Source organism: Coturnix japonica, chromosome Z, assembly GCF_001577835.2.
Source record: "Coturnix japonica isolate 7356 chromosome Z, Coturnix japonica 2.1, whole genome shotgun sequence".
Lineage (NCBI taxonomy): Eukaryota > Metazoa > Chordata > Aves > Galliformes > Phasianidae > Coturnix > Coturnix japonica.
In genome coordinates, this window is record NC_029547.1 from 40,370,841 (window position 1) to 40,396,119 (window position 25,279).

At 35.4% G+C, this 25,279-nt stretch overlaps 1 protein-coding gene across 1 annotated transcript in view; it reads right to left on the bottom strand.

The window, feature by feature from the left end:
* Positions 1-25,279, bottom strand: part of ADAMTS19 (ADAM metallopeptidase with thrombospondin type 1 motif 19) — a 112,976-nt gene that overhangs the window by 61,823 nt on the left and 25,874 nt on the right. Inside the window, exons 3-7 of the mRNA XM_015849403.2 lie at positions 23,192-23,357; positions 17,465-17,637; positions 16,451-16,534; positions 15,427-15,584; positions 4,148-4,191 (exon numbers count right to left, since the gene is read on the bottom strand). Coding sequence (XP_015704889.1) covers positions 4,148-4,191; positions 15,427-15,584; positions 16,451-16,534; positions 17,465-17,637; positions 23,192-23,357 — 625 coding nt within the window. The remainder of the gene's footprint in view (positions 1-4,147; positions 4,192-15,426; positions 15,585-16,450; positions 16,535-17,464; positions 17,638-23,191; positions 23,358-25,279) is intronic.

The window sequence follows — 25,279 nt, forward strand, 5'->3', positions numbered from 1 at the left end:
TTCAGTTTTTCAACATTCTGGGTTTGTAAAATGACAAATAACATACCTTCCTTTTAAACTCAGAAAGGGTCACTAGGTCACTCATTACTTTATTCCTCAAGTCTGATTAGCTAAGATTTTTTGCTGGTAAGGGACTATTTCAGCCAGCAGAGAGTTCAGCTTAAAAATGTCATGCTCACATTTGCCTACTGGCTGTGTCTCACAGCCCTTCTGTTGCCCTGATATAAGCATGTTTTGCGCACCATGTTATACTACTGTGAAGTTTCATTGGTATTTCACAACCTTTGAATTCACAACTGAAGGATTCCTATGCAAAGTGATGCACACTATTTATAAGACAAATTCAAATTACTAATTCAACTACTAATGACGAATTAAAACTAACAACTAGCTTGATATTTCCTTTTGTTTTTACACAGAATAAATAGGCCCTGTATAACATCAAAGGTTCTTTTAGACTTAACCAAGAATGTCTTTTTCTGATGGACATAGGAGCTTTTCCTGTGTTACATTAAACTTCTTTGTGTATACTAATTGGGAAGTCCCTGTAAGACAAAATTTAAAATACCTCAGGTAAGTTGAGACAAAGTATAGAAAAATAACACTAAATAAGTGCAAATAACAAACTAAAATGAAGTAATATAATCTGCAGAAAATGACATTTTCACAGAATGGATATGCTTACATGAAAAATTCCAAAAAACTGTGGGTGGTATTGTGGCATGTAACAGGACCACTTACTGAGGTCAAGAGGTAAATTCAGCAGCTAAGCATCGACTTGACACTGCTGAGATTTCAACATATGTCAAGAACAAACACAGCAGGTATCTTACGCAAGAGCACAACTGAGTGTATCTCAAGTATAATGTGCAACAAGAATTAGACATGTATCTGAATAGATGTAATAATTGATACTAAAATGTCAGTAAAACTCTCAGTGCTATTTTATGATAACTTCTGTTTCTGAAAAAGTTGATTTATTTATTAAATGCTCTATGATTACAGCATTAGCTACTAAAACTACTAACTACCCAGTATGTATTTTTAATTTTTCACTTTTAAAGACAACACTATCTTTCACTGTTAAACACAACACTATCAAGACACACAGAATTATCCTGCATGTCAAATCAGTAATGCTGGAGTGCTTCATTTTCCAAAATGAATATTCTTTGAATCAGAATGCTCAGAAGCTAAATTAATTCAATACAGGTTTCATAGATTTTCTCAGATCCATCTCAGATTTACTCATAAATTTCTCTTTAAACTTTCTAGAATACCAAAACAAATTTAAAAGCTGTCAATTTCCTAAAGCAGATTACTAAAACATAGTTACAAAGAAAGCTCTGAGTGTTTTCTATAGAGTAATCTGAAAAATAAAAAACTCATCTTCCCACAACACCAGGGCAGTGAGGTTGAAACAATTCTGTGAAACAAGATTTTCTTTTTTGACTTTCAACTCTCTAAATGCTACTTTAAATTAAAATACATTGCAACAACAACAACAACAACAAAAAAGGAACGGCAAGAAGCAGTTAGTCTTAATTTAAGAAAGAAGAACCTTGTTTTTTAAGGAATTCTAAGTGGTTAGTAATTAAAAGTATGCTCTGTGATCATGAAATTGCCATCAAGAGTCTATTCAGAGAGATTTATTCTGTGTTACCCTATTAATGTTCAGATTGATTAAGCTTTAAACACTTAGAACACTGGAAAATGAAGCAGTCTAATGTGCTGCAACTGAGTTACCCTGTGTAGGAGTTTGAACATAGCTTTATGATCATGATTTACTCCTGTCTTTTGGAGACACTACTCTGTTCACTGCTACTCTGCTATTCTGAACCTCATCAATCTTGACAAGAATCCTTATGATAGAGTTACAGCATCAGTGGATAAAGAAAGAGTAACTGATGTCAGCTACCTGGACTCATGCAAAGCATTCTGCTTGTCAAACTGGAGAAAAATTGATTTGACAACTAATTATTGTTTTTCTGTCTACTTTTCAAAATTATCAAATACAGAGTATTAATACATTTTGTATTTGATCGAGATAGTGTTTTTTCCAGATAAGAATGTAAACTCTCACATACATTCCAAAACAAACTTTCTACCAACAAAGAAAAAACCCTCAGTCTCCTGAAATTCCTTTTTGTAAAACTATTTGGAAGATCAGCTTCTCGTATTTTGTTTCAAAGAATAGTATATGATACAATGAACGTTTAGACACATTTTTATTTCTTGTCCTGGTCTACAGAGTTCTTCCTTAATATTATCTTTAAGTCATTAATTCATCATGTATATCAGTCTTCTGTTCTGTGAGACAATGAAAAAGTACTAACTGAGGAGTGCATAAGCTCTCTACTTTGAGCAGAACAAAACAGGAAACACAGAGAAATGTATTTTCCATTTAATATGTAAAAGCTTTGACTACACAATAGAATACTGGCACTTACTTAAGGGGGTACTTATATCCACTTTGAAAACTGAGATTTGTGGTGTTTAATGAATAAATACAAAAGACAATATTTTTCTCTTTAGTACACATCAAGGAGAATTACTACAATTCAACACTGCATCCCTCTCTAACATTGACATCTGTATTGTAATGCTCCTTTCTGATGAATTTCAGTTCTGGTTTGTATAAAATGCTTCAAAGAACACTTTGTGTAACTCACATACATTCATAGTTATACTAACATTTCACACAGAATTGTCTTATATTTTTGTATTTGATAGTCAAAAGTTGGTTGTGGTTTTTTTGTTTTTGTTTTCCCTCCTCTGGATTGGTTTGTTTGTTGTTGTTACTGTTGTTTTGGGTGATTTTTCCCAAGCTCTGGACAGCTGGGAATTGTACAGCTTTAACACCTCTTGTAATCTGTTCACCTTAGCTGAAAACTTTGCAACTCCAGGGATGACTTTGGTGATAAATAGTGATTCTATGTGCTCCAAAGTTCAATTAAGAAGTATTTGTCATAGAAAATCCTTTGAACACATTCACTTAATCTGATTTAGATAAACTGCTAGTAATCCATATTTGATCTTCAACTTAAATAAGCATAAGTTGCTGAAGACTTTCCTAGTTAGGTTGGAAAGAGGCTTTTTTCCTCCTACAGTACAAAAAGAACTGATCTATGTGCATCGAGTATTCACAGAAAATTAACCTAAGAGCAAGACACCAATTTGTGGAATAACACAATTTTTTTTAATCAATGGCTGGCACAAGAAACATTCATTTCCTTATTTAGAGAGATTTTTAATTGACATCCATGTCACAGACATACTTGCATAGACTTGGGATAATTAAAAAAATAAATAAATTAAGGAAAGAAAAAAATTCTGTTTCTCACCTGCCTATGAGGAATGAAAAGCAAGCGAATAGTTAATAGTCCATTACTGCCATCCATAAAACTCTAATCTTACCAAAACTATTAGGTTCTGAATACTCGTATTTACACACAAACCTGATATACGTTCCTATTAGCCAAATGAAATTCTAAGATAAAAACATGCCATGGCATGCTGCATCTATTGTTTTTAACCAGTACTAACCTAAATTGCCTATTCCACCATACATTTATACTGAAAATATGCCTTTCCAAAAGGTGTTAATGACACTGACAGAAAACCACAGTGCATCTAGTATTCATTTTAATTGTAGATACCAGAAGATGCCTTGCTGAATAGTACATTTCCTGTGTGTTTCTGAACATAGTTCATAAACACTGTATTATTCAAGTACATTACTATAGAAAAAAGCTAAAATCTACATACTCTCAGCAAAGATAAATCCAATGCATTAAAAAGCATAATATAGTTTCTCCTTTTGATTGTGATTGTCAATTAAGAATACTACAATTTCTTATTAAATTGTGAATGAGTTTGAAAAAAAAAAACATACAAAAATATACATTTAAAAAAAATGAGGTAGAAATACTGTACTTTAAAATTATTTAGTTAGAGGAATGTATGACAAGGTATTATGCATCTAACTATTTGTTTATCAAACTGTATTTTAGACATCTACATTTTACTTAGTTATGGATTCCCACCAAAGATGCTGTTGACATACTGTAACTTCACATGCTTATTTATCTAACACTCATTTTATGACATGGTCTATACACACAGCCTCTTACATTTATTTACTTACCAACAGTATCACATGGTTCATCTTTATGTACACAGAAATCCTTCCTAGAATTAAGGGTAGAAAAAAGAAAATTGTTAAGTAAGCCAAGCTGATATAATGACTGTGTGACCTATTTACAAATACTTCATATGGCTCAGTGAGTAAACACAGAACACTGTTATTCCAACAGTGTGGTGAATCAAAGGCCAGGATTACCCAGAACACTTTTATTCAGTATACTCTCAGAAGATAATTAAGAGTAGTCATGTGACAAAATGTGTACCATATATTTAATTTGCATTATACATAGTTCCTACTTTTTTTTTTTTACCCATTTCAGTTTCTTGAAATATAGCAAGTTTAACATTGGTCGTCAGAAATTTATAAATGTTTTTTTGAACATTAAATGGAAATATCAGTGATGCTTAATATCAGATCCCAAACCAGCATTTTAATCCAGGATTAAAACCAGAATAAAAAAGTTTTTGTGGCTGAAAGTTATCAAGACTAGAAGGGAACGTGGTGCAAGTGCATACTGGCAAAGCACTTCCGCTAGGGCATCTATTCTAATAGTGGAAGATTTGAAATAAACTCACTGGGAAAAGACTTTCACCAATACCATTTTTAGTCCATACACAGATCTACAAATAAGACTGTATAATTACATCAAGTAGAATAAATATCTTAGCCCTGCTTTACACAGTATCTGCTTGAAATTCATTTTAAGTTGACACCTATTTAACCTGTTCTGTGAGAGAAATAAAGAAGTTATAAAAAAACAAAAACCAAAACTTAAATGTATGCAGGAACATAGAGGAAAAAACAACACACCACATACAACATCTAATAAAAGTACTATCTACTTATCTGAAATTTATTCTGATTCTAATATGTACTTATATAAATAATATTCTCCCCTCTTACTCTCAATTTCTGCACAGGCAGAAATTATGGGTTGGAGATAATCCTTTTTTATATTCTGTCCATGAGACTATACATATAAATGTAGACAGTAAAGATACTCATAAGCACACATATGCGCTCACAGACCAACATACTTGTATCTAATGTCAGCAACAGTATTTATAAGAGGAAACTAACTGATACCTGAGATAAACTTTGGAAAGACATACCCAATATAGAAATTTCCTATTTCAATATTTCTTAAGTTATTAAATATATTTACATGAATAATCATATTCATTTTTTATAACTATGAAGTATTTCATGTGTATACTGTACATCATTAAGGATCTGTAATACATTTCTTAGCAGTTATTGTTGCTAAAGTCTTAAGACTAAGAAGTTAAGTTGGAAGTCAGTGAAGCTATCCATCAATATGAATTAGACTGCATCTCACTTCTCAACTTTACCTTTTATGTTTTATTGAACAGGACCAGTATTTAAGTATCTTTCTCTTTCAAAAATATTTCTGTATTTATTTTCCAGTAACTAAACGTTTGTTCCCAGGAATTGTTTGGGGTTTGAGACACAAGAGTAGACTTGTGATAATTACCATTTTTATAAATGCAACTACTTTTTGTTTATTTGTTTCCCACAGATTGCTGTCACACAGTGACTAAGGCTCAAAAGCAATCTCAGGAGACTGGTAAATTTTTGGCATTTGTTAAGGCCACACAGTTAGAGACACGAGATTATAGCTTTCTATTCTCTAGTCACCACTGACAGAAAATTACTGACTAGAAACACAAAGCAGCAGTGCTAGAAACAAATTATGATAGAAACAGATCTTTATACTAAGTGATAAAGAAGATGTAGGAACCCACTTAGATGAGCTCTGGAAACAGAGACCAAAGTAATGAAGAAGAACTTATAATCAGACACAGAAGAAAATTCTTTTATGTTATCAAACCTGCAACAAATTGTATTAATGCACTGGGCCTTAACACAGTTTCCTTTTTTCTGTGCTATGTGTCACAAAGGACTTCTTGTGCTGTTAAACAACATGACAGAACGATTAGAAATATGGCACTTCTGATGAAACAAGAGAACACATACACAATCTAAGGCCATGGATTATCTTCCATGCAGAGTCATTCAACTACCATAAATAAAATTGATGTAATGAAGTAAAAACAAAACAAAACAAAAACCCTAAAAGAAGAGCATACCTATACCTAAAATTTAAAAGATCATTTGACATTTTAAAACAACCAATACCCAAGAGGTTTCTACTTATGTAATAGCTCTGTTCTCAGATACTTAATGAGGTGTTTCTGTTTTGTTTTTTCTCTTCACCAGAATCCATCTTTGACTAAACTATGCATCCAGAGTTCCTTTATGGAACTTTGGGGAAATAATCCTGTCGTGATTTGGTAAGAGAAAGACAAAATAAACCATTCTTAGTTCCACATTTACACTGAAAGAGTTTAATGCCTACTTTAATTCCCAAGATTATTTATTCAGGAATCCTTAGTAAAAATTCTAAGCTCTAGCAAGATCTACAACTGATTTGTAAAGAAATTACACTTTAGATTCTATAAAATAACTTACATATTACACCAAATTTTAACACTTCCATGTGTGTATATGTATAGCTTATGCAGTATTACACATGGAATCATACACATGTTTATATACACTTCTTTCTGTGTATATATACATGCAATTGGCATTTGGAAACTACACAAATGAGGACACAACTCTTCAGTATAGATGAAGTGGTATAAATAGATAAAGTGCTATAAATAGAGCAATAAAGCATAATACAAAGCCTTCAGGAAAGCTACTGACATCATTTACCTCTGTTCTTTTTCTTCTTTCTCTTTGCAAAGTAGGGTTGATAGTAGCATTATCATTAATGCACATACATAAGTTTGAGAGGCAAAAGTTAGGTGTAAAGAGGAGGAATAAAGAAGAAACCAGTCAATTTCCATGAACAGTTTGCATGAGTGTATCGTTTTAGATAAAACTAATACATGTTTTAGGCAAACTTGTAGAAAGACTTACTACTTAACTTGCTTGCAGTTTCCTTCCATATTTTAGTTGAGAAAAGAAGAAGCAGAAGAGGTCAGACAGTGGATTTCAGTATTTTATCTAATATTCATTCTGGCTTTTGCCCTACTTTCAATTTCCTAACTATTCTGATGCTCTAATGTACTAAATGGATAATGACAGCACAGCAGTTGTTCTCATCTTTTCATGTGATGAAACATTCTGAAATTGCACCAGTAAATTAGGTCCATACAAAATTATCAGTATAAACAACAACAACAACAACAACAACAAATAAATTACAATCAGTTTAGGAGTTAATGAGCTATGGGCTAAATTACGAATTTACCATCCAGATGGGAATTTAAATAAGCAACAATCTTACTGTAATGGATGCTTTTTCTGAAACTCCTTGCTTCTTTGATGGTAAACTTCAAATGCATTGGTGTGCATGATTTCTAATTTAGAAAATCAAAACACACTGCATTTATATATTTTAAATAGCTGAATTCACTTCAGCTCTGTAATGTTGAACTAATATTTAAAATGGTAATAAGCTACCTTCTAAAGTGCAGCCACATTTAAGAAAATGTCAAAAGAGTGGTATGTGAAATCATAAGTGAATTGAATGTGTAACTAACATCTTAGAACAGATATAGAAAAATGAGTATGCCAAGGAAGATATTTTTGAATCAAGCCCAATGGAATCCAAGCTCAACATTAGCGTTAAACAATGATTTGGAGGAAAATAAGAGAGCACTGCTAGTAATGTTTGAAAATAGAATGAGAACTGTTACAATACAAATAGAAATGAAGACAAATCATCTTTTTATAAATGACTTATGTGAATAACTCTTATTTTAATGCAGTCAAAACTAGACTCCAAAACTCGAGCAGGTATGGTGACGACAGAAAACAAAAAATAAAGGGAAGAAATAAGGATTTGAAAACAGGTGGTGGCAGTTTACTTCAAAAGAGAGAATAGGACCATTGGATAAAATTATAGGAAAATATGTGTCACCAGAACAACTCTCTGCACACTGCTATGTTCAGTTTTAGTGTTTATAATCTGTTAAAAGAGGAAATGGGTCCGGAAAGAACTAAAAGAATGATTACATGTCTGAGAAACTGTTAATCTAAAAGAAAGATGAGTTGCGACTTGATCACAGTCTACAAGTATTTACATAGGGAGGAGCTTTCAAATAACTCCTTAGCTGCAAATGGTATAGAGATCTCTGGTTGAAAGCTGAAGCAACAGAGATGAAAAATACAACAAAATTTTTCACTCTGAAAGTAAATTAAAATGGCAACAGTCTATTTCAGAACACAGTTAATTTCCTTCATTTTGTTTATTTGTCTCAAGACCGCCTAGGTTTCCTGTTCACTACTAAAATCTGAAATTTAGTCCTGGAAACTTACACTACATAATCATAATTTTAACATTAAGTTTAGTTTCATGTAGAGGTACATACATAAAAGACCTGTAAGGGTGAAAAACACTGCAGAATGGAACAAATGTTACCTGAGTACTACAGCTTTAAAGAACATGCTGATGGAACCAGGTACATCACACAGATGTACCTCAAACGTGTTATTAGATATTTTACATACTCAAACACCTTGAACTTGGAAATAAAGAAAAAACCAAAACAGACAAAAAAAAAAAACAAAACAAAAAAAACCAACCTGACAGCATCTGATAAAAATTAAGGAAAAGTACTGGACATAATAAAAAATTTTAAAGTGAAATGAGGTTCCGCTTCACTCTTACATCTTTTTTTCCTAAACTTCCAAGATTTGACTATCTAGTTTGCTACAATGGTCATATATAAACTCAGATATCATGAGAGAAATATGAAATTTTCTGTAATTTCAGTCACAATATATGAACAGAAAACCTCTGTAGATTCCCTCCTCCATAGCAACCGATAAAATCTCAGCAGTCATTAAACTCAGGGCTTATCTCTGTGCAGTTGCACACCCTAACTTGAAAAGCAAGTAGCATGATGATGTTCTCTAGTGTTCACTAATACACATCTACAAGGAACAATCTGGATGTATTGGAAGATTTGGTTCTTTCCCTGTGATATCATTGGCATCAGTGGGACCTGATGGAAGAAATTCTACAACTGGAGATCTAGGATGGATGGCTACCAGCTGTTTAGGAGGAACTAACAGGGTAGGTGTGATAGATGCTGTGGTGTATGTAAGGGAGGAATCAGACTGTACAGACCTTGCCATTCTGAATGATGAAGTAGAGTTTTTGGGTGAGGATAATGGGGATGGGCTGCAAAGCACAAATAATCACGGGGGCTTACTATCAACTGCCCGCTCAGCACAATGCCACAGATAATATATTCTATGGGCAGTTAAGGGAAATTTCATGATCAGTTGCCTTCACTCTTATGAGAGACTTCAAATTCTGAGAAATAAGTTGCAAAACTCATGCTGCTGCAACAAATAAGTCTAGGAAATTCCTAATGCATATTGTCCTGTCTCATGCACTAAGTGAGATGTTATGGAAAAGGAACATCTAGATCTGTTGTTTGAGAACAGGAGAAGGCCTTGTGATGGTAGGCAGCTCTGTTGGCCATGGTGAGTTTGAAAAAGCTGACCTCGAAATTTGTAGTTGCAAGGAGAAAAAGGGTCAGCAGAGTTGCCACTCTGGGCAAAAATGACACTTCTAAGGGAGAAAGTTAGAAGTGAACTCTGGGAATCTGCTCCAGAAGGTTTGGATGTTCACATGCTGAAAAGTACCTTTTTTAAGCCCAGAAGTAGGCAACCCTACTGCACTGCAAATCAGGCAATTAAGGCAGAAAAACGGCCTTGTTTTAAAGGGAAATGTTCTTGGAACAAAGGCAGAAAAGGAAAACACACGATCTCTGGAGGCAAGGTCAAGATACATAGGGAGAGGACAGACTGGTAGTTAACACCTGCAAAAAGAAAACAAGGAAAGCTGAAGACTAGCATGCATTGACAGTGGCCACTGTGGAGCCAGACAACAAAGAAGACCTTTTCAATCTTGTCAGCAAGTCATAGTTTAATCCAGCAGGCAGCAAAACACCACACTCTTGTTTATCTGCTTTTCCCAGTGAGATGGGGACAAGAACCAATAAAAATATAAGCAAAGTAGAACTTGTGGGTTAACATAAAAGCTATTTACCAAGATAGGGAAGAGAAAAAAAAAAAAACAAAAAAACAGTAGTGATAATTATATGTAGATCACACTGAAAGTAATGCCTCCTATTTATTTTCATGGAAACTACAACAGATTAAAAGAGAATAATATTATTTGATACAGCAAATTCTAAGCTGTCAAATACTATCTATCAACATAGTCACCACCATTAGCTCTGCATTTTCACAAGGACTGAACAAGAGTCTGCATGCTGTGCTTGCAAAAATTTGCACCAGTAGAGTGACTCACTTTTCTACAGTTGCTGTGACAGCATCATTGCTAGGAAAATGTTGCCCACAAAAATGTTGTCCATTTTCATTGGACCAAACAGATGGAAATCAGAAGGCATCGAATATAGACAATGCAGTGGGTGTGGTAGGACAGTCCAGCCAAGATTGGCAGTGTGTTCCAAGGTCTTCAAACTGGTATGAGGCCGGGTGCTTATGTGTTGCAAGAGGATGACTGTCTTCTCCAGCCTGGCTCTGGTAGTTCAAGCCTCCAGCTTAATCAGTGTTATAATGTAGGAGTCAGACTTGATGGTGTTTCCAGGTTCCAGGAAATCCAGAAAATTCCTTCCCTATCCCAGAAGGTCATGCACATCATTTTATCCTATGACTGCTATGTCTTGATCTTTTTCTTATATAAGGAATTCAAATGCCCACGGACTCTTGTTTGACTCAGGTTTGTAGTGATGATACCACATCTCACCACCAGTAATGATGCAAATCAGGAAACTTCAGCCTCAGATTGGTTCAGTAGGTTCTAATAGATTTGAATATGATGTCATGGTGTTATTTCTGTTCCTGTGAGTATCTGATAGACCCACCTGAGGAAAACTGCAGTATTCCAACATTACCACCATCACAGCAAGTAAACTGAAGCCAGTATTCAGGTTTTTACACAGTTCCCTGGCTGTAACCTGCTGATTTGTGTAGATGAGATGATTGAGAAGCTCCTCATAGTGTGACAGCTGTGCAAGGCTATCCAGAAAATGGCTTATCTTTCACAAGGCTGTTGCCACAGCTGAAACACACCACCCACTGCCTCACTGAGCTCACATCCATTGTCTGGGCTCCATAAACATTCAGCAGTGTCACTGGTTGCAGTTTCTTCCTCATGGAGGAATAATAATGCCGTTAACTTACACAAACTTTCATGTAAGACGTTATTTTGTCAGACCACCCCTCTGCTGCCTCCTATCACATGCCAACAATATGTAACAGAATAATGGTGAGAAGTTTCAGTCTACTGCCATACCACCAACATCCACCTCTGATGTCATAGGCACATAATAAAAAAGGAGGCTTTTTTTTTTTTTGGAGAATTGTTTGTACATACATATATACCTACTTACATACATATAGACCTACCTACATACCTATATATATTCACAAAACAATGATAGTAACTCAATTTCCCACCACCCACTCACAGATGCCCAGCCTGTCACCAGACAGTGGCTGAGTCCCCTAGACAACTCCAAACAGTTATAATTTCTCACATGATATTATGCAGTGTAGAATATCTCCTTGTCTACTTGAGGTCAGCCGTCCTGTTTCTGTCTCCTCCCAGCTCTTCACACCTCTCCAGCCCCTTCACTAGCACAACAGTACGATGAGACAAAATGTCCCTGGCTCTCTGTATAGCAACTCAGCAACAACTAAAATATTAGTGTGTTAGCAATTTTGTTTTTTCTCCTAAAGCTGAAACACACCATCACACCACATACTGTGAAGAAAAATTAACTACATCACAGTCTACTTGGGTTGGGGAGTCCTAGACATGAGGTCAGACTGAGAGAACAACCTTGAAAGCATCCCTGCATATAAAGATTGGTGCTTTTTTACTGATGGAAAAAAAGTTCAGTGTGAGCCAACGGTATGCGTGAACTTGCACCCAGAAAGCCAAGTATATCCTGTGCTGAATCAAAAGAGGAGCAGCCAGCAGAGTGAAGGAGGTTATTGTCCCTCCCTACTCCACCCTCTTGAGGCCCCATCTGAAGCATGCCATCCAGGTTTGAGGACCCTCAGGCAAGAAAGAGCTGTCAGAAAGGGTCCAGAGGAGGGTCAAGAAGATGATCAGCAGACTAGAGCACCTCTCCTGAAAAGGAAGGCTGAGAAAAGCTCTGGAAAGACTTCACTGTGGCCTTTTGTTAATTAAAATGAGATTTATTTTTTCTTTATTCTGAGGGTAGTGAGTCATTGAAACAGGCATCTCAGCAAGGTAGTTCATGCCCTATGCTTATCAATGTCCACGATGCATTTGGAAAATACTTATTTGCAAATGCATCTGGAAAATGCTTTTAATAATAGGTTTTACCTTTTCATTAACCTTTAAGTGTGGTCAGGCTATTTAACTCAATTATATTTGTAAGTGCCTTCCAAACAAACTACTCTAATTTCTTCCTTTTTTTTTTTTTTTTCCCCCAGAGAAAAATAAGTTATAATATGTGTATCTTTAAAGTAATAGTGTTAATTTACATCTGTCCAACTGTTTTACCAAGAGAGTCCTTAAAACCGTTTCTATCTTAATTCTCACATACTCCTTCTATCAAGCCTTCATTATCTTTTCTATCTAAACACAATATGCAAACTTTATCTTTCTGTCTTATTTTATGACACCATATTTTAAAGATGGCAGAATTTCACCAGAATAAGTCAAATTAAAGGGAAATTAAACAAAATCTCAGAGGGTCATACAAATCTATAGTGAAATAAAATGATCAAATTACTAGTGTACTCACAGGTATCACTCCAGCCTGTCTGGGCAGCAAAGAACGTGAACACTCTGGGTTTTGCTTTCAGTTTTACAGAACAAGTGTTAAAATAAAAATAAATCTGGAAGAGAACCTTTTTCATGAAGTGGCTATGATGGCTCTTTGTTGAACAAAAATCTTTATGACATTGTCATGGTTTTGTAATTTTGTAATTTTGCTATCAGTATTCCACATCATAACATCATATAAAGCATGGATACTTCTATTGAATGTGCAGTCCACAGAAGAAGACTACATATCCCAGAGAACAACACGGGTAGTGATAAGTCACGGGACCAGGACGCTATATAATCTTGTTCCCAGGCTTGAGTGTCCTCCTTCTTCTCTCGAACTTCTCAGAGAGTGGGAAGCGTTCCAGCCGTGTCACCTAAAGTTCACAGTAGGCCTCTCGGTTTTCGGGGACTCTCTCTCTCTGTTTCGGTTCAATTTGTTAGCCTCAATTATATTATATTGTGTTATCTTGTATTTTGATATCATATTTAATAAAATAAGTTTTTCCTCCTTAGATTGCCGCTGTTTTTATCCCATTCCCCTTTTCCCCCTCCTTTCCAGGCCCTGGGGTGGCCCTACGGGGTGGCTTCCCATGTCACGGGCATAGGTAAATCTAAGTAACCTGTGACAGACATACACATTATGCTCTTTACAATTTGCATTAAATATTAGTTCTGCAAAATAGGGATAATCAAGACTATATTTCCAACTCTTTTCACTACCAGAAACAACTGGCATGTGTGAGTACAGTGAAGCCCTTTCAGAACACTTTTGCTAGTTCTTCATGCTAAACAAAAAGGAGGTGTTGGTAAATTTTAGCAGGTCTACCACAGAATATGTCTGGAAATTAAAAATGCATACTTCTACTTGAAAAAATACCAAGAAATCAGTATTCGTCTCCCTAAACAAAATTACTTCTCTCTGTAAGTCTGTTGTCCAAAGCCGTTTTTAAGTTATAACAAAGGAATCTGTTCTGTGATTGTAAAACAGAATATATTCTCTGAAAACAAAACACACAAATGTAGACACATATGGGGTTAGCTATACCATAAAACTGATGATGTGCAGAGGGACCCTGGATTAGAAAACATTCCCACGTTCAGCAAACCACACTGATATGATTTACTAACAGCTAAAGCAGCTCTGAGGTGGTAGGTAGTATAGTCTGGAGAATAAAACCACTGAAAAAAATGTCAGAGCAGATCTCCAGTTCCTGCCTGTAGTATTGACTTACTATCTGATCTTGAACCAATCACTTATCTGTTCTTTGGTCTAATTTCCTTAAGACTAATCAGCAAATACTTCAAATAAAGCCTCTTTAAAACTGACAGATAAAAGCATAGGAAATGCGAATCAGAATACCATTATTACCAAGAATGTCAGAAAAGTGTGTCTTAAAAGTATGATCAGACTTTCTGAAAGTTAGTTTTTTTACCATTTAGTAAAGTTACATGAAATTTAAAAAGCTCTTTGATTAAATGCATTGTCTGCTAAAGACAACTCCAAGCTGTCTCTTGATTGCTTTAACTAACACCTCATTTGCCTGAATTCAGAACTCTCCTGACTCTTCTCATGGAGGCTCATAATGGTAAGAATGACAGATGAGAGGAAAGAGGTATTAAATTCTTTAATCTGTAGTATCTTGCTGTTGAAATACATCTCCCAGGTTAAGAAGTGCAGCCTTGGACAGCTGAACCATCAATTTCTCCTTCTCACCGGACAATGGCTGTGCAATGGACAATGGACAATTCAGTCCAGATGCATCTTCCTGTGCCACCACAGGAAGCCTAAAGAACACCCACCTGGGAGGAAAGAGGTAAGTTGGAGGCAGGTGTCTGAATATGTGAGCTGTATGATAGTGTTATAATGAACCACATATCTGAGATCACACTTCTGTATCAGAAAAGTGTGCACTGCACATAGGGCACACATTAAGACATACATGTTCCGGATCCATTGCAAAGAAGTATAAAATAGTGAGGTGATTAATGTCATGCTGAACCAGTTCTGAATCCTCTAGATAAGCTTTTGTCTTTTGAACAAATGTATCTTCAGGCCTACATATACTGCCTCTCAAATACACATAGAAAGGAGCACCTAATCTACAGTTGAAGAAGAAACAGGAGAGTGACTTTGTAATTTCAGATATTTACCACCTGCAACTGTTGTCTTCCATCTCATAACACCATCTTGTTCTAAAAGCCTCTAAATAGACTTTCAATTAACTTCCATTTTCTAATTCTGGAAAGATGCCTCAAAATTTACTCTTTCCCATTCAAAACTAAAGTCTGTTTTGATCATCTACTAGCTCTTTTAATCACTTCTTGATCACTTCTTGATCCATAATGTTCATACTATGCCATTCCTTATTTCTTAATTCTCATCCATCCATAATAATACCTTGTGATCAGTATAGCTGCATCAACTGATGACATGTCTTCTCCCCAGCTTGTTGACATTTCTAAGTGTATATCGTTCTTCTTACCAAACTCTTCATGCTGCCATTTACAAAAGCTTTCCAGCATTTTTTCCCCATGATGTCCAATATACATATCTGCCTAGAAATGAAAATATTGATTCTGTTAAAACTGTGATTCTGTACAAAATAATTAAGGACTTTTTTTTTTTTTTTTTTTTTTTTTTTTACTGAATTTGCAAAAGTATATTCCTTTTCGTGTCACACTTTATACATAAAAGTTTGTGCTTCTGAATTCAATGCTATCCTTCCACATTAAACACGCAGATGAAGACACTGTACTGAGATGAGTACAGACAATCTGCTCACCGAAACTTCTGTCCCCTTTACTCGATAGCTTTTCACTATTGATTGAGAAGAAAAGATTAGTGATGTGAAGATGCAGAATTTGAACATAAAATGATGAAATTCACTTGCTGCATTTATACAAAATATTTTTTCACTGGAAAAACGTAATATTTTAGAATCTGAAACACAGGTAGGGAGATCTCTTCTTCTTATGAACCAACTAAAATATGAAAGGATTCCCATAATATTCCATAGAAATGGCAAGATATAACAGAGCCTTTCATTTGTTGACTAGTTGTCTGACAAGTAATATTAACTCTCCTACCATCCATTGTTTAGAAAAGCTCATCACTGAGTTCTGTGAATATACAAAAAGCAGTGTATAAGCAGATAAAGAAATACTTGCTTTTCATAGGAATTTTTTTCCTGGCTTTCATCTGCAAGCATAGGAATCTCGATATATACAGAATATAGATTAGCAAAAACTTGATATTTACTGGGGCTGTCAAGCACTGTAAATAATACATAAACAAATGCACAAAAGCTAACTGAGAAAAACTATTGGTCATTAAAATAAATGAATATTACAAGCCTCCACAGAGCAACAAGCTGAAGTAGCATTGTCCTCTGCAGACTGAGATAAAGATGATGCTTACTTACTGGAGTCTCGTGAAGGAGGACAAGCTTAGTAACCCGAAGATTAACTTGTATGCCAAGGCTCTTGTGCTGAAAAAGGTTAAAAACCTATGGGAAAAATAAAAAAAAAAAAAAAAAAAAAAAAAAAAAAAAAAAAGGAAAAAAAAAAAAAAAAAAAAAAAAGCAGGCACTTGTTTTGAACACAACACACTGTGGACTAAAAATATCAAAACTCAGCAGTGCTAGAAGATTTTAATATTGTAGTGAGGTTGCTTTCATTTTCCATGACTTCAACAAAGCCCAAAGCTAATTTGTTTTGTTATGGGACAATACTGCTTCTGAGAGAACAGAAAGCACCTTTCCCACTGACAACAGTCATAACCACTTTATGAAGCTTAGACAATTTCTCCACATACTTGAACATGCACATAAAGTTATTCACATGAAAATTCTTACTCATTCAAATGTGAGATCATGGCAGTAACCCCTCCTCTCATGCAAAATAGTTTATTTATTTATTTATTTATTTATTTTTATTCCTCGGTTTATGCTCCTTCAGAAAATTCTTTCCTTGTATGTGACAGATTCTAGTTTTTGCTGCACTTTATGCGTTTCAACAACAGCTGGGGAGGGGTTGTAATCAACTCAATGCCTTAACTTTTTTTTTTCTTATCCACTCTGATGATCACATAATCTTCCTGAATGACAAAGTTGTATTTTCATAGCAAGCACAGATCATAAGAAATCATGCAATACCCCAGCTTTCCAATAACATCATGATCTTCTAACCAGAAAATCACCTTGGTCAGATCCCATTTTCTGGTTCATCGCTGAAGATGTAAGACCAGATGGTACAAACTGATGTGCAGCATCATGGTTTTATGTTGCAAAATATACGTATTAAATCTTGACAGCCTGCTAATGGTCATGTGCTGTCTCTTTACAGGTACTCTGTCAGGATAATACAAAGGAGCAATGAAATCAGTCCATTATGCATGCACTGGTGGCAAAAGCCAAAATGAATTTTAAATTTCCTACCATGTTTAAGATGGTCAGAATAAATCTTCTGGCAGCATCTGTTCCATGATACAAAACCATAGCTGGATCTGCTACCACAACTGTTTCTATATTGTACTCCTGAGGTAATTTGTAAGAGTATCGTTTTCCTCTTCCACTTTCTGATACTTTTTGATTCTTGGATTTTCTTTTATCTGTAACATAAAAACACTGTATGAAGAATCTTTCAGAGTACCCCTCAGGTACCTTAAGGATTTGCTACCTGTAATTAGAGCAAAATATTGATTGTGTGAAACGTTAACACTCATGAATGCTAATACATACTTATTTAGCACTGCCAGTGCAACTAGGCTCAGACTGATGGACTGAATATTAGTTCACATGAGGGAAACAAGACTGTCATTCAGATGCTCAGATAAAGACAGTCAGATTATTTGCATCCCACTACATGACATATTCATAAAATACTAGGTGCATCCTTGTTTGCTTTATAGGATAGAATTGAATTAATATTCTGTTTAACAGAAAAATAGTCTCACTGAGGCTGAGGAATCACCAACCATTTATCCACATAAACCTTAATGAAAACATCTTGATACAGTCAACCTATCTCACCATAATAGATGATGAATACAGATTTGTCACATACTGAGTACAAAGAAAATATACAGAACAATTCAATGATTTGTAAAAATGAAAGAAGAGATTATTTCAGAAGAATGACGTCAAGAATATGTAGGATAAAATATGGTTATGTTTTGTGTTTTGTTTTTTTAATGCTGCACTAACAGCTTTCCAAAGTCACTGCTGCTGTCACTATAAGTAGCTGAAATAATTTTATTTTTTAAAGCATATGATCTCCAGAAATAAATAAATACTTGGGTTTTGATTTCCTAAATAGAAATACTAGATAAATCCATAAACAATCTAAGTTTTAATCTCCCACCTTTTGATCCTTCAATCAGCTTGCTTAGCCTTATACGGATAGCTGTCCCCCAGTTATACATGTGTTTGGGAGCTGGATCTAAAGCCTATCGCACAAAACAAAACATCACACTTGTTTCATTTATACTTTTGAGAATAGTATTTAATGAAACTGTAGTATCAAGAGGACAATATGGATATATTATTTGTGCCAAGAAGACACATCCTACAAGCTATACAACCATGACTTACTACATAAGCTCTTAAGGCTGCACGAGAAGTCTAAGGCTCTAAGTTTAAATTCATTTGGGTTTGAAAAGATTTGTGATAAGCCATTTGATCAACACCATCTTCGTTCCAGGAGCAGTGACTAATTCCAGTATAGCTTCCAACAACATCATTTATTCATCATTCACTTCTTTCTCAATAACAGCAGCTATTGGTTGAGAAGTTTTAATTTAGCACCAGCATGGAAGTTCTGAGAAGTTTGCTAATATACTTCTCTAATATTTTAGCTAGAGATCTAATTAGTGTTCAGAATTGACAGTAAGAAGCCCACTATTTAAAACAGTATTTTGCTAAATGCACCACAGTCCCGGAAACTGCTGTATTCTCTATTTTTTGGGTTGCTGTGGATAAGAAGACTGTTCACCTCCATAGACAAGCTGGCTGCAAGGGGCAGTGTCCCTCATTTCCTCAGATATCTGTTGGGTTAGCAAACCAAAGGAAGATCTGTTCTTGGCCAGTCAGCCTTTTCCAAAAGCTGAAAAAATTCCCTGTCATGTGAGATCTCATTTATCTGAAAATTTTATCTCTCCCTCCAGACCCTTAAATAAATATAATTGCTAATTTTGGTAGCAGTGGCATCCAAACAACTATTATGATTACTTCCACCTAACAGACCAAACAGGTTTTAGGCAAAAATACTTGATTATTCACATATAAATAAACATGCAAAATTAACTAAGAATTGCTTGTTAATGGAAACCAACAACTCAGTATCCTCTAGTGTAATCTTAAAAATCTAGATCTACAACTAAGATTATTTATGCATTTCATTTCATGATTATCAGATAGAAACTGCCCTTAGAGCAAGAACTAACACAGCTATTGCAGCTGACAGTCCATCCTTCATCTCACTAAGTCAAACTTCTGCTGAATTTTTCCTACAAAAATAGCATCACTTTAAGAGCACAGTCTGATTGCAACTCAGAAGAACTGAATATTGCTTATTGTCAGAACAGAGAAGTAAAAGAGGAGGCTTTCAGTCTCTCAAGCACAGAAAGGTTTCAAAATTTACATCTACTGTATCTTGTGCAAGCGCTCTCACTCATCAGTTTGTGTGAAACAAAACAACCATCTAAGATTATTTTTTTCCCTAGAGTACATTTGCCATGACCCAGCTACACTGCATAAACAACTTTGGGCTTGAACAAGAGCTTCATACTAGGCAGACGGAAAAGTACATAGTTCCTCAACACAGATCTCTGCTCCAATAGCAATTGCTTTTCTCATGAATCCTGTGCAACAGATCTGTGAACTGGTTGGATTTGAAAGGTATTATGGACCATATACTACAGAAAGGTGCAGAGTTTGAGAGCTGTGTATGTTCAACTGGCTCACATAAGTAAGTAAATCATACACATATTCAGTGAAAAGACACACACACATTCCCACAAACTCAGAAAGTAAACGTTTTTATCAGTCCTATTTTCTCCCTCCACCAGTTATCAAGAAAAACAATTTCTTTGCTCTCCTTGGACAACTTTGGCTATGTAGTATCTTTCAGTACAGACCACAACAGTTACAGAACGCAAACAATATCTTCATTGATTGCCTCCCCTAGTTCTGCATGAAAAGCCATTACATATATTATATAGCAATCCTTCAGCACCTCCAGCAGAGTAGTTCATTCCTTCTAACAATCACAATTCATCATTGGAAATATATTTTTGCTTGATATGTAGCCAGTCTTTGAGATAATTTGGCTTAAAACCAGCAGCTAAAATACCTGTCCTATAGCACCTACTCTGACAACACCTGTTGTAAGATATTGCTGAGAAGAAGGCATATGAAAGACAATAGTTACATTGTGTCAGACAGCTTCAATTCTCTCCAAGGAAGTTGTGTAAAATCTGAGTATCAGAGCATCAGAATGCTCCATGAATCTGCTGTTTTATCTTCATTAATCTACTTTCCTGAAGATTTGGTTTAAAATTCTCAAATACCACTTTAAAAATTTACTCTGTTGTTTTGGGTTTTTTTATGTCTGTTTATTTTTTTTTGTTCTCTCCCTTCTGCAATCTACTTTAAGGCTGTATCCATATCATGAATTTTCTGGTGATGTTAATGGTGCTAAGTACTGTCACACCAGCAAACTGCTCCTAGCATAGACACCACTTTCATCAAGATAGCTTACTACAGCTTCACTATGTAAAACAACTTGTAACATCAAGCAGAGGGACTAGTCTTGCTAGTGCAACAGAACTAGTTAGAAACTGCAGACATTTAAAGCCTCCCAGAAATAAGGTTATGCCAGAAGATGCTAATCAGTTATGCACAGTTTGAGCTATTTTGAAATACCAGACTGGTAGCAGAGATAATGAAAGCTACTTCAAACAAATATTTGAATCTCTGTTGACAGACTATTTGCACTAAGTCAGAGCCTTGGGCATAAGATTACTGGAACAGAATAAGCTGACTTTTCCATTTTAGAGGACAAGAGAATGTGAAAGGCTGATTGCTAATGAAAATGACAGAAAAATAATTTCCTTACAGATGAGTCTGCATATTTATTCATTTTCATACATACCATGGATTGTTATAGAGCAGATGCCTCTGTCGTGTTTGTTTTATGCAAGCACACACATCATGCACACTTTTTGTTTTCTCTGCTTCTCTCATCCTTAAACACATGCAGGCACATGTGCTTTAATTCCCCTATTATCATTAATGATGATCATAAGAATTTCATAAGAATGACCAACTTTATATTATTTGAACTTCTTCTCATATCTTCTTTCATTTCAACCTTTGGATGGAAGACTAATTATAAGAATAATAGTACTTCCAAACTAGGAAAAATCTATCACATATATTTAGCTACAACAGGAAACAGACAGCAGTTCTAGTTCCGTATGCCATGGAACAGTTCAGACTAGGAGGGACTTCCAAAAGTCAGCTAGGCCAACTCCCTGCTCCAAGCAGGGCAAAAAAATCAGGTCTCTAACGATCTATTTCCATCTGCATTTTATAAATCACTGAAGATGCACACCCCACAGACTCTCTGAGCAACATCTTTCATCCAGATTTTTTTATCCCTTATGAGTTTCAATAGGGCCAAGTGTCAGATCTTGCATTTTGGCCACAACAACCCCAGGCAGCCCTACAGGCTTGGGGAAGAGTGCCTGGAAAGCTGCCTGAACAGAAAATGTTCTTGGTGTACTAATGGACATTCGGCTAATATGAGCCAGCAGTGTGCCCAGGTGGCCAAGAAGGCCAATGGCATCCTGGTTTGTGTCAGGAATGATGTGGTAAGCAGGACTAGGGAAGTCATCCTGCTCCTGTACTCAGCACTGGTGAGGCCTCACCTCAAGCACTGTGTTCAGTTTAGGGCACCTCGCTACAGAAAGGACATGGAGGTACTGGAGCAGGTCCAAAGAAGGGCAATGAGGCTTGGGAAGGGTTTGGAGAATACACCCTATGAGGAGTGACTGAAGGAAGTGGGGCTGTTTGGTCTGGGGAAAAGGAGGCTGAGAGACCTTATGCTCTCTTGAAATACCTGAAAGGGGATTGCAGCAAGACCAGGGCTGGTCTCTTCTCACTGGTGACAGGTGACAGGATGAGGAAATGGCCTCAAGCTGCATCAGGGGAGGTTTAGGTTGGATATCAAGAAATACTTTTTTATAGAAAGAGTGGTTAAACACTAGAATAGGCTCCCCAGGGAGGTGACCTAGTCACCATTTCTGAATGCATTTTAAAACCATTTGGATGTGGTGCTCAGGGACACAACTTAGGGGAGGGTTTTTAGAGTTAGGGTAGTATTTTTAGGTTGTGGTTGGACTTGATCTTGAAGGTCTTTTCCAACCTAAGGAATTCTATGATTCCGTGATTCTCTCATAACTTCCTACAACATCATTAAAAATACCCTCAGCTCATGTCTTCTTCTTCTGAATTAAAGAAGCCATCAATTAAGCACGAATGGCAGAGTTTAATTTTCCACTAAAGCCCTTTTCTCCTCTGCCCTGAAAATTACTAAGTGAGCATTATGAGTCAGACTTTTTTAGAAGCCCTTTTACTTGAAAAAAACTGACTCTCTCTACCACCCATTAAGGAAGATGAATTTTGAATTCATTTTAATTGACAATCATAAAAGATGAACACTGTTACAAAGACAATTGAAAAGCAATGTCTGACTCACATGGATGTTCAGAATATTAACAATTGAAACTGTGATGATCTGTCCTTATGTTCCAAACCTGTACAAGAACTGCACATAGTATGTAAACTAGAAACTACTAAGACAATAGTACTAAGACAATAGACTGGGCCAACCAGTAGATCATAGTTGTTAGACTCACATTAAAAAAACCCACAAATTTTCTACTTTCAAATATACTGGATCATTGTATTTGTCTGTTCTGCAATGGATAATTTCACCTTCTCACAGATGTAACTGCAGTCTCAGCATGACACCTTGAAGCTGACCATAAGTTACTACTAGAAAAATAATCAAGTATGCTTTTGTTGGTTTTTAACTACTGCCTACAGATTTTAAATAGATGTCCACTACATTAAGTCTGTTCAGTAAGATTTGTGTATTACCTGTAACAACACCACAGTACTGATTCTGAGAAGTTGTTTTTTCAGTAATTTTCTCCTCTACGGACCTTTTTCGTCTGTACACCCTGTGTGCGTGACCTGTCACAGCCAAAGTGTGATTGACTGGCTCAATAAATATGAAGTCCTCATTAATCTGTATAAAACCCACCTGCAAAGGAAAAGAAAAGGAACATAAGATAAGAATTGAAGAAGCTATGTAGTTGTGCACACTGTTCACAGAACCAAAAATAAACAAACAAAAAAACAAAGCACACACACACAAAAAAAGCCCTATTATACTTAAGAAATACCTTTGTTTTAGTAACCTTACTCACTAGGTGACAACCTTTATATTTTACAAGTCTTTCTTCTTGAGTGAATTGGAATAAATTTAATTTATTTCAACAAAAATTGTGGGTGGGTGGCTACATGCCAGTAGTAGATGCACAGTAAAAAATCTGGAATGTTAAAAGTTTGATTTGGGAGACCCATGGGGTCATTCAAATATGTACAGTATATACACAGAAGTCTATACACTACTTTAATAACTCAGTGTATTGTCACATTTTTTATAACTGTATTAAATGAAATAGCAGGAATGCATTCTGAACAACTATGAAACTCTAAAAGTATTATCATGACAGTCTTCTTGCACATTTTCAACTTAAATAAGTAAATAAACTATTAAATACATAGATACAGAGGCAGCAAGCCCAGCTGAAAGCCAGCAGCTGAAACAAAAAAAAAAAAACCCAAAACATTCTACTATGACAATTTAGCTTTTTTTCCTTTCCCAACATAGTTACGCACAGAAACATACAAAAATCAAGATGCATACCTACTAGCTAAAGCTAAAATAAATAAGCAAATAAATATAATTTATTTATATAATTAACATAGAACCCAAACTCAGGTAAAACTGTTAAAGTACAAAACATAAATTTCTATCAGAGTCACAAACACTGGGAGGATCAAAGTGCTTTCCTGTTTTTTGTGCTTTTTTTTTTTTTTCCCCATCTGAAAATATCATCAGCAGGCCTGATGATGAACTTTCTCATTCCCTAAACTGAAAAATGTATTAAGCAGTTTTACTACAATAAGAAAATGCAGTACATATGGTTAAAAGAAGCAAAGACCTCTTCTGTATGTTTCCATGCAAAACAAATGAATAGAAAGAGTGAAGAATTTTGTCACTGTCACAATTATGTATGTGGCATTGTTACACTGAATATTCTGCCATCAAAAATAGGTTCTGATTCAAACAAGAAAATAAAATTTGTTTTTATGAAAGTATGTCTTCTTTCAAACTTCCTGTGGCATTATTTTTAAAACAAACAAGCAAACAAACAAATGGAAATAAAACACAACAACCCTTTCATTCTCCACTATCACAGCAATTAAAGTAGTATACATTTAGCCACACTAGCTGCAGGATCCTGAACGGATGCTGGAAATTCATCACAGACACTGTACGGAAACTTCTAAGTAGTTAAGTTTGTTCACCTGCTATTTAGGTCAGCTCACCTTCACTGTGATCTATGAATATTACACAGAAGATTAACTACATACATATCGTTAAGCACTTTCTGTACACGTACTAGCTGGTATTTCTAGATATCCTCAATAAAGTTACCCTGACACGACAATTAACCATGCTAATATTTAAATACATTTTTAAAAGACATGTAAAATACATGTAAAATGACATAGTGACAAGCTGTTCTGGGATCAGTGACGTTTTATGTTAGCTTTCAGCTGCTTAAATAAATTGAATGCTAGTTCATAATCTGAGAACTAAGAAAACTATACCCAGACTCTTCAGACATAGAGAACTGGAAACTGATGTAAATTTAATTGAATGAAATTATATATTCATTTATATATTCTAAATGGGTAATATTCAAATAAATTTGAGTAACCAGACGGATGTCATACACCTGGACTTCTGCAAACCTTTGACATGTCCCCACACCACATTCTTTCTAATCTGGAGAAGTATGGATTTGAAAGATGGACTGCCTGACGGATTACGAATTGGTTGGCTGGTCACAGCCAAAGGGTTGTGATCAATGGTTCTAAGTCTGGGTGGAG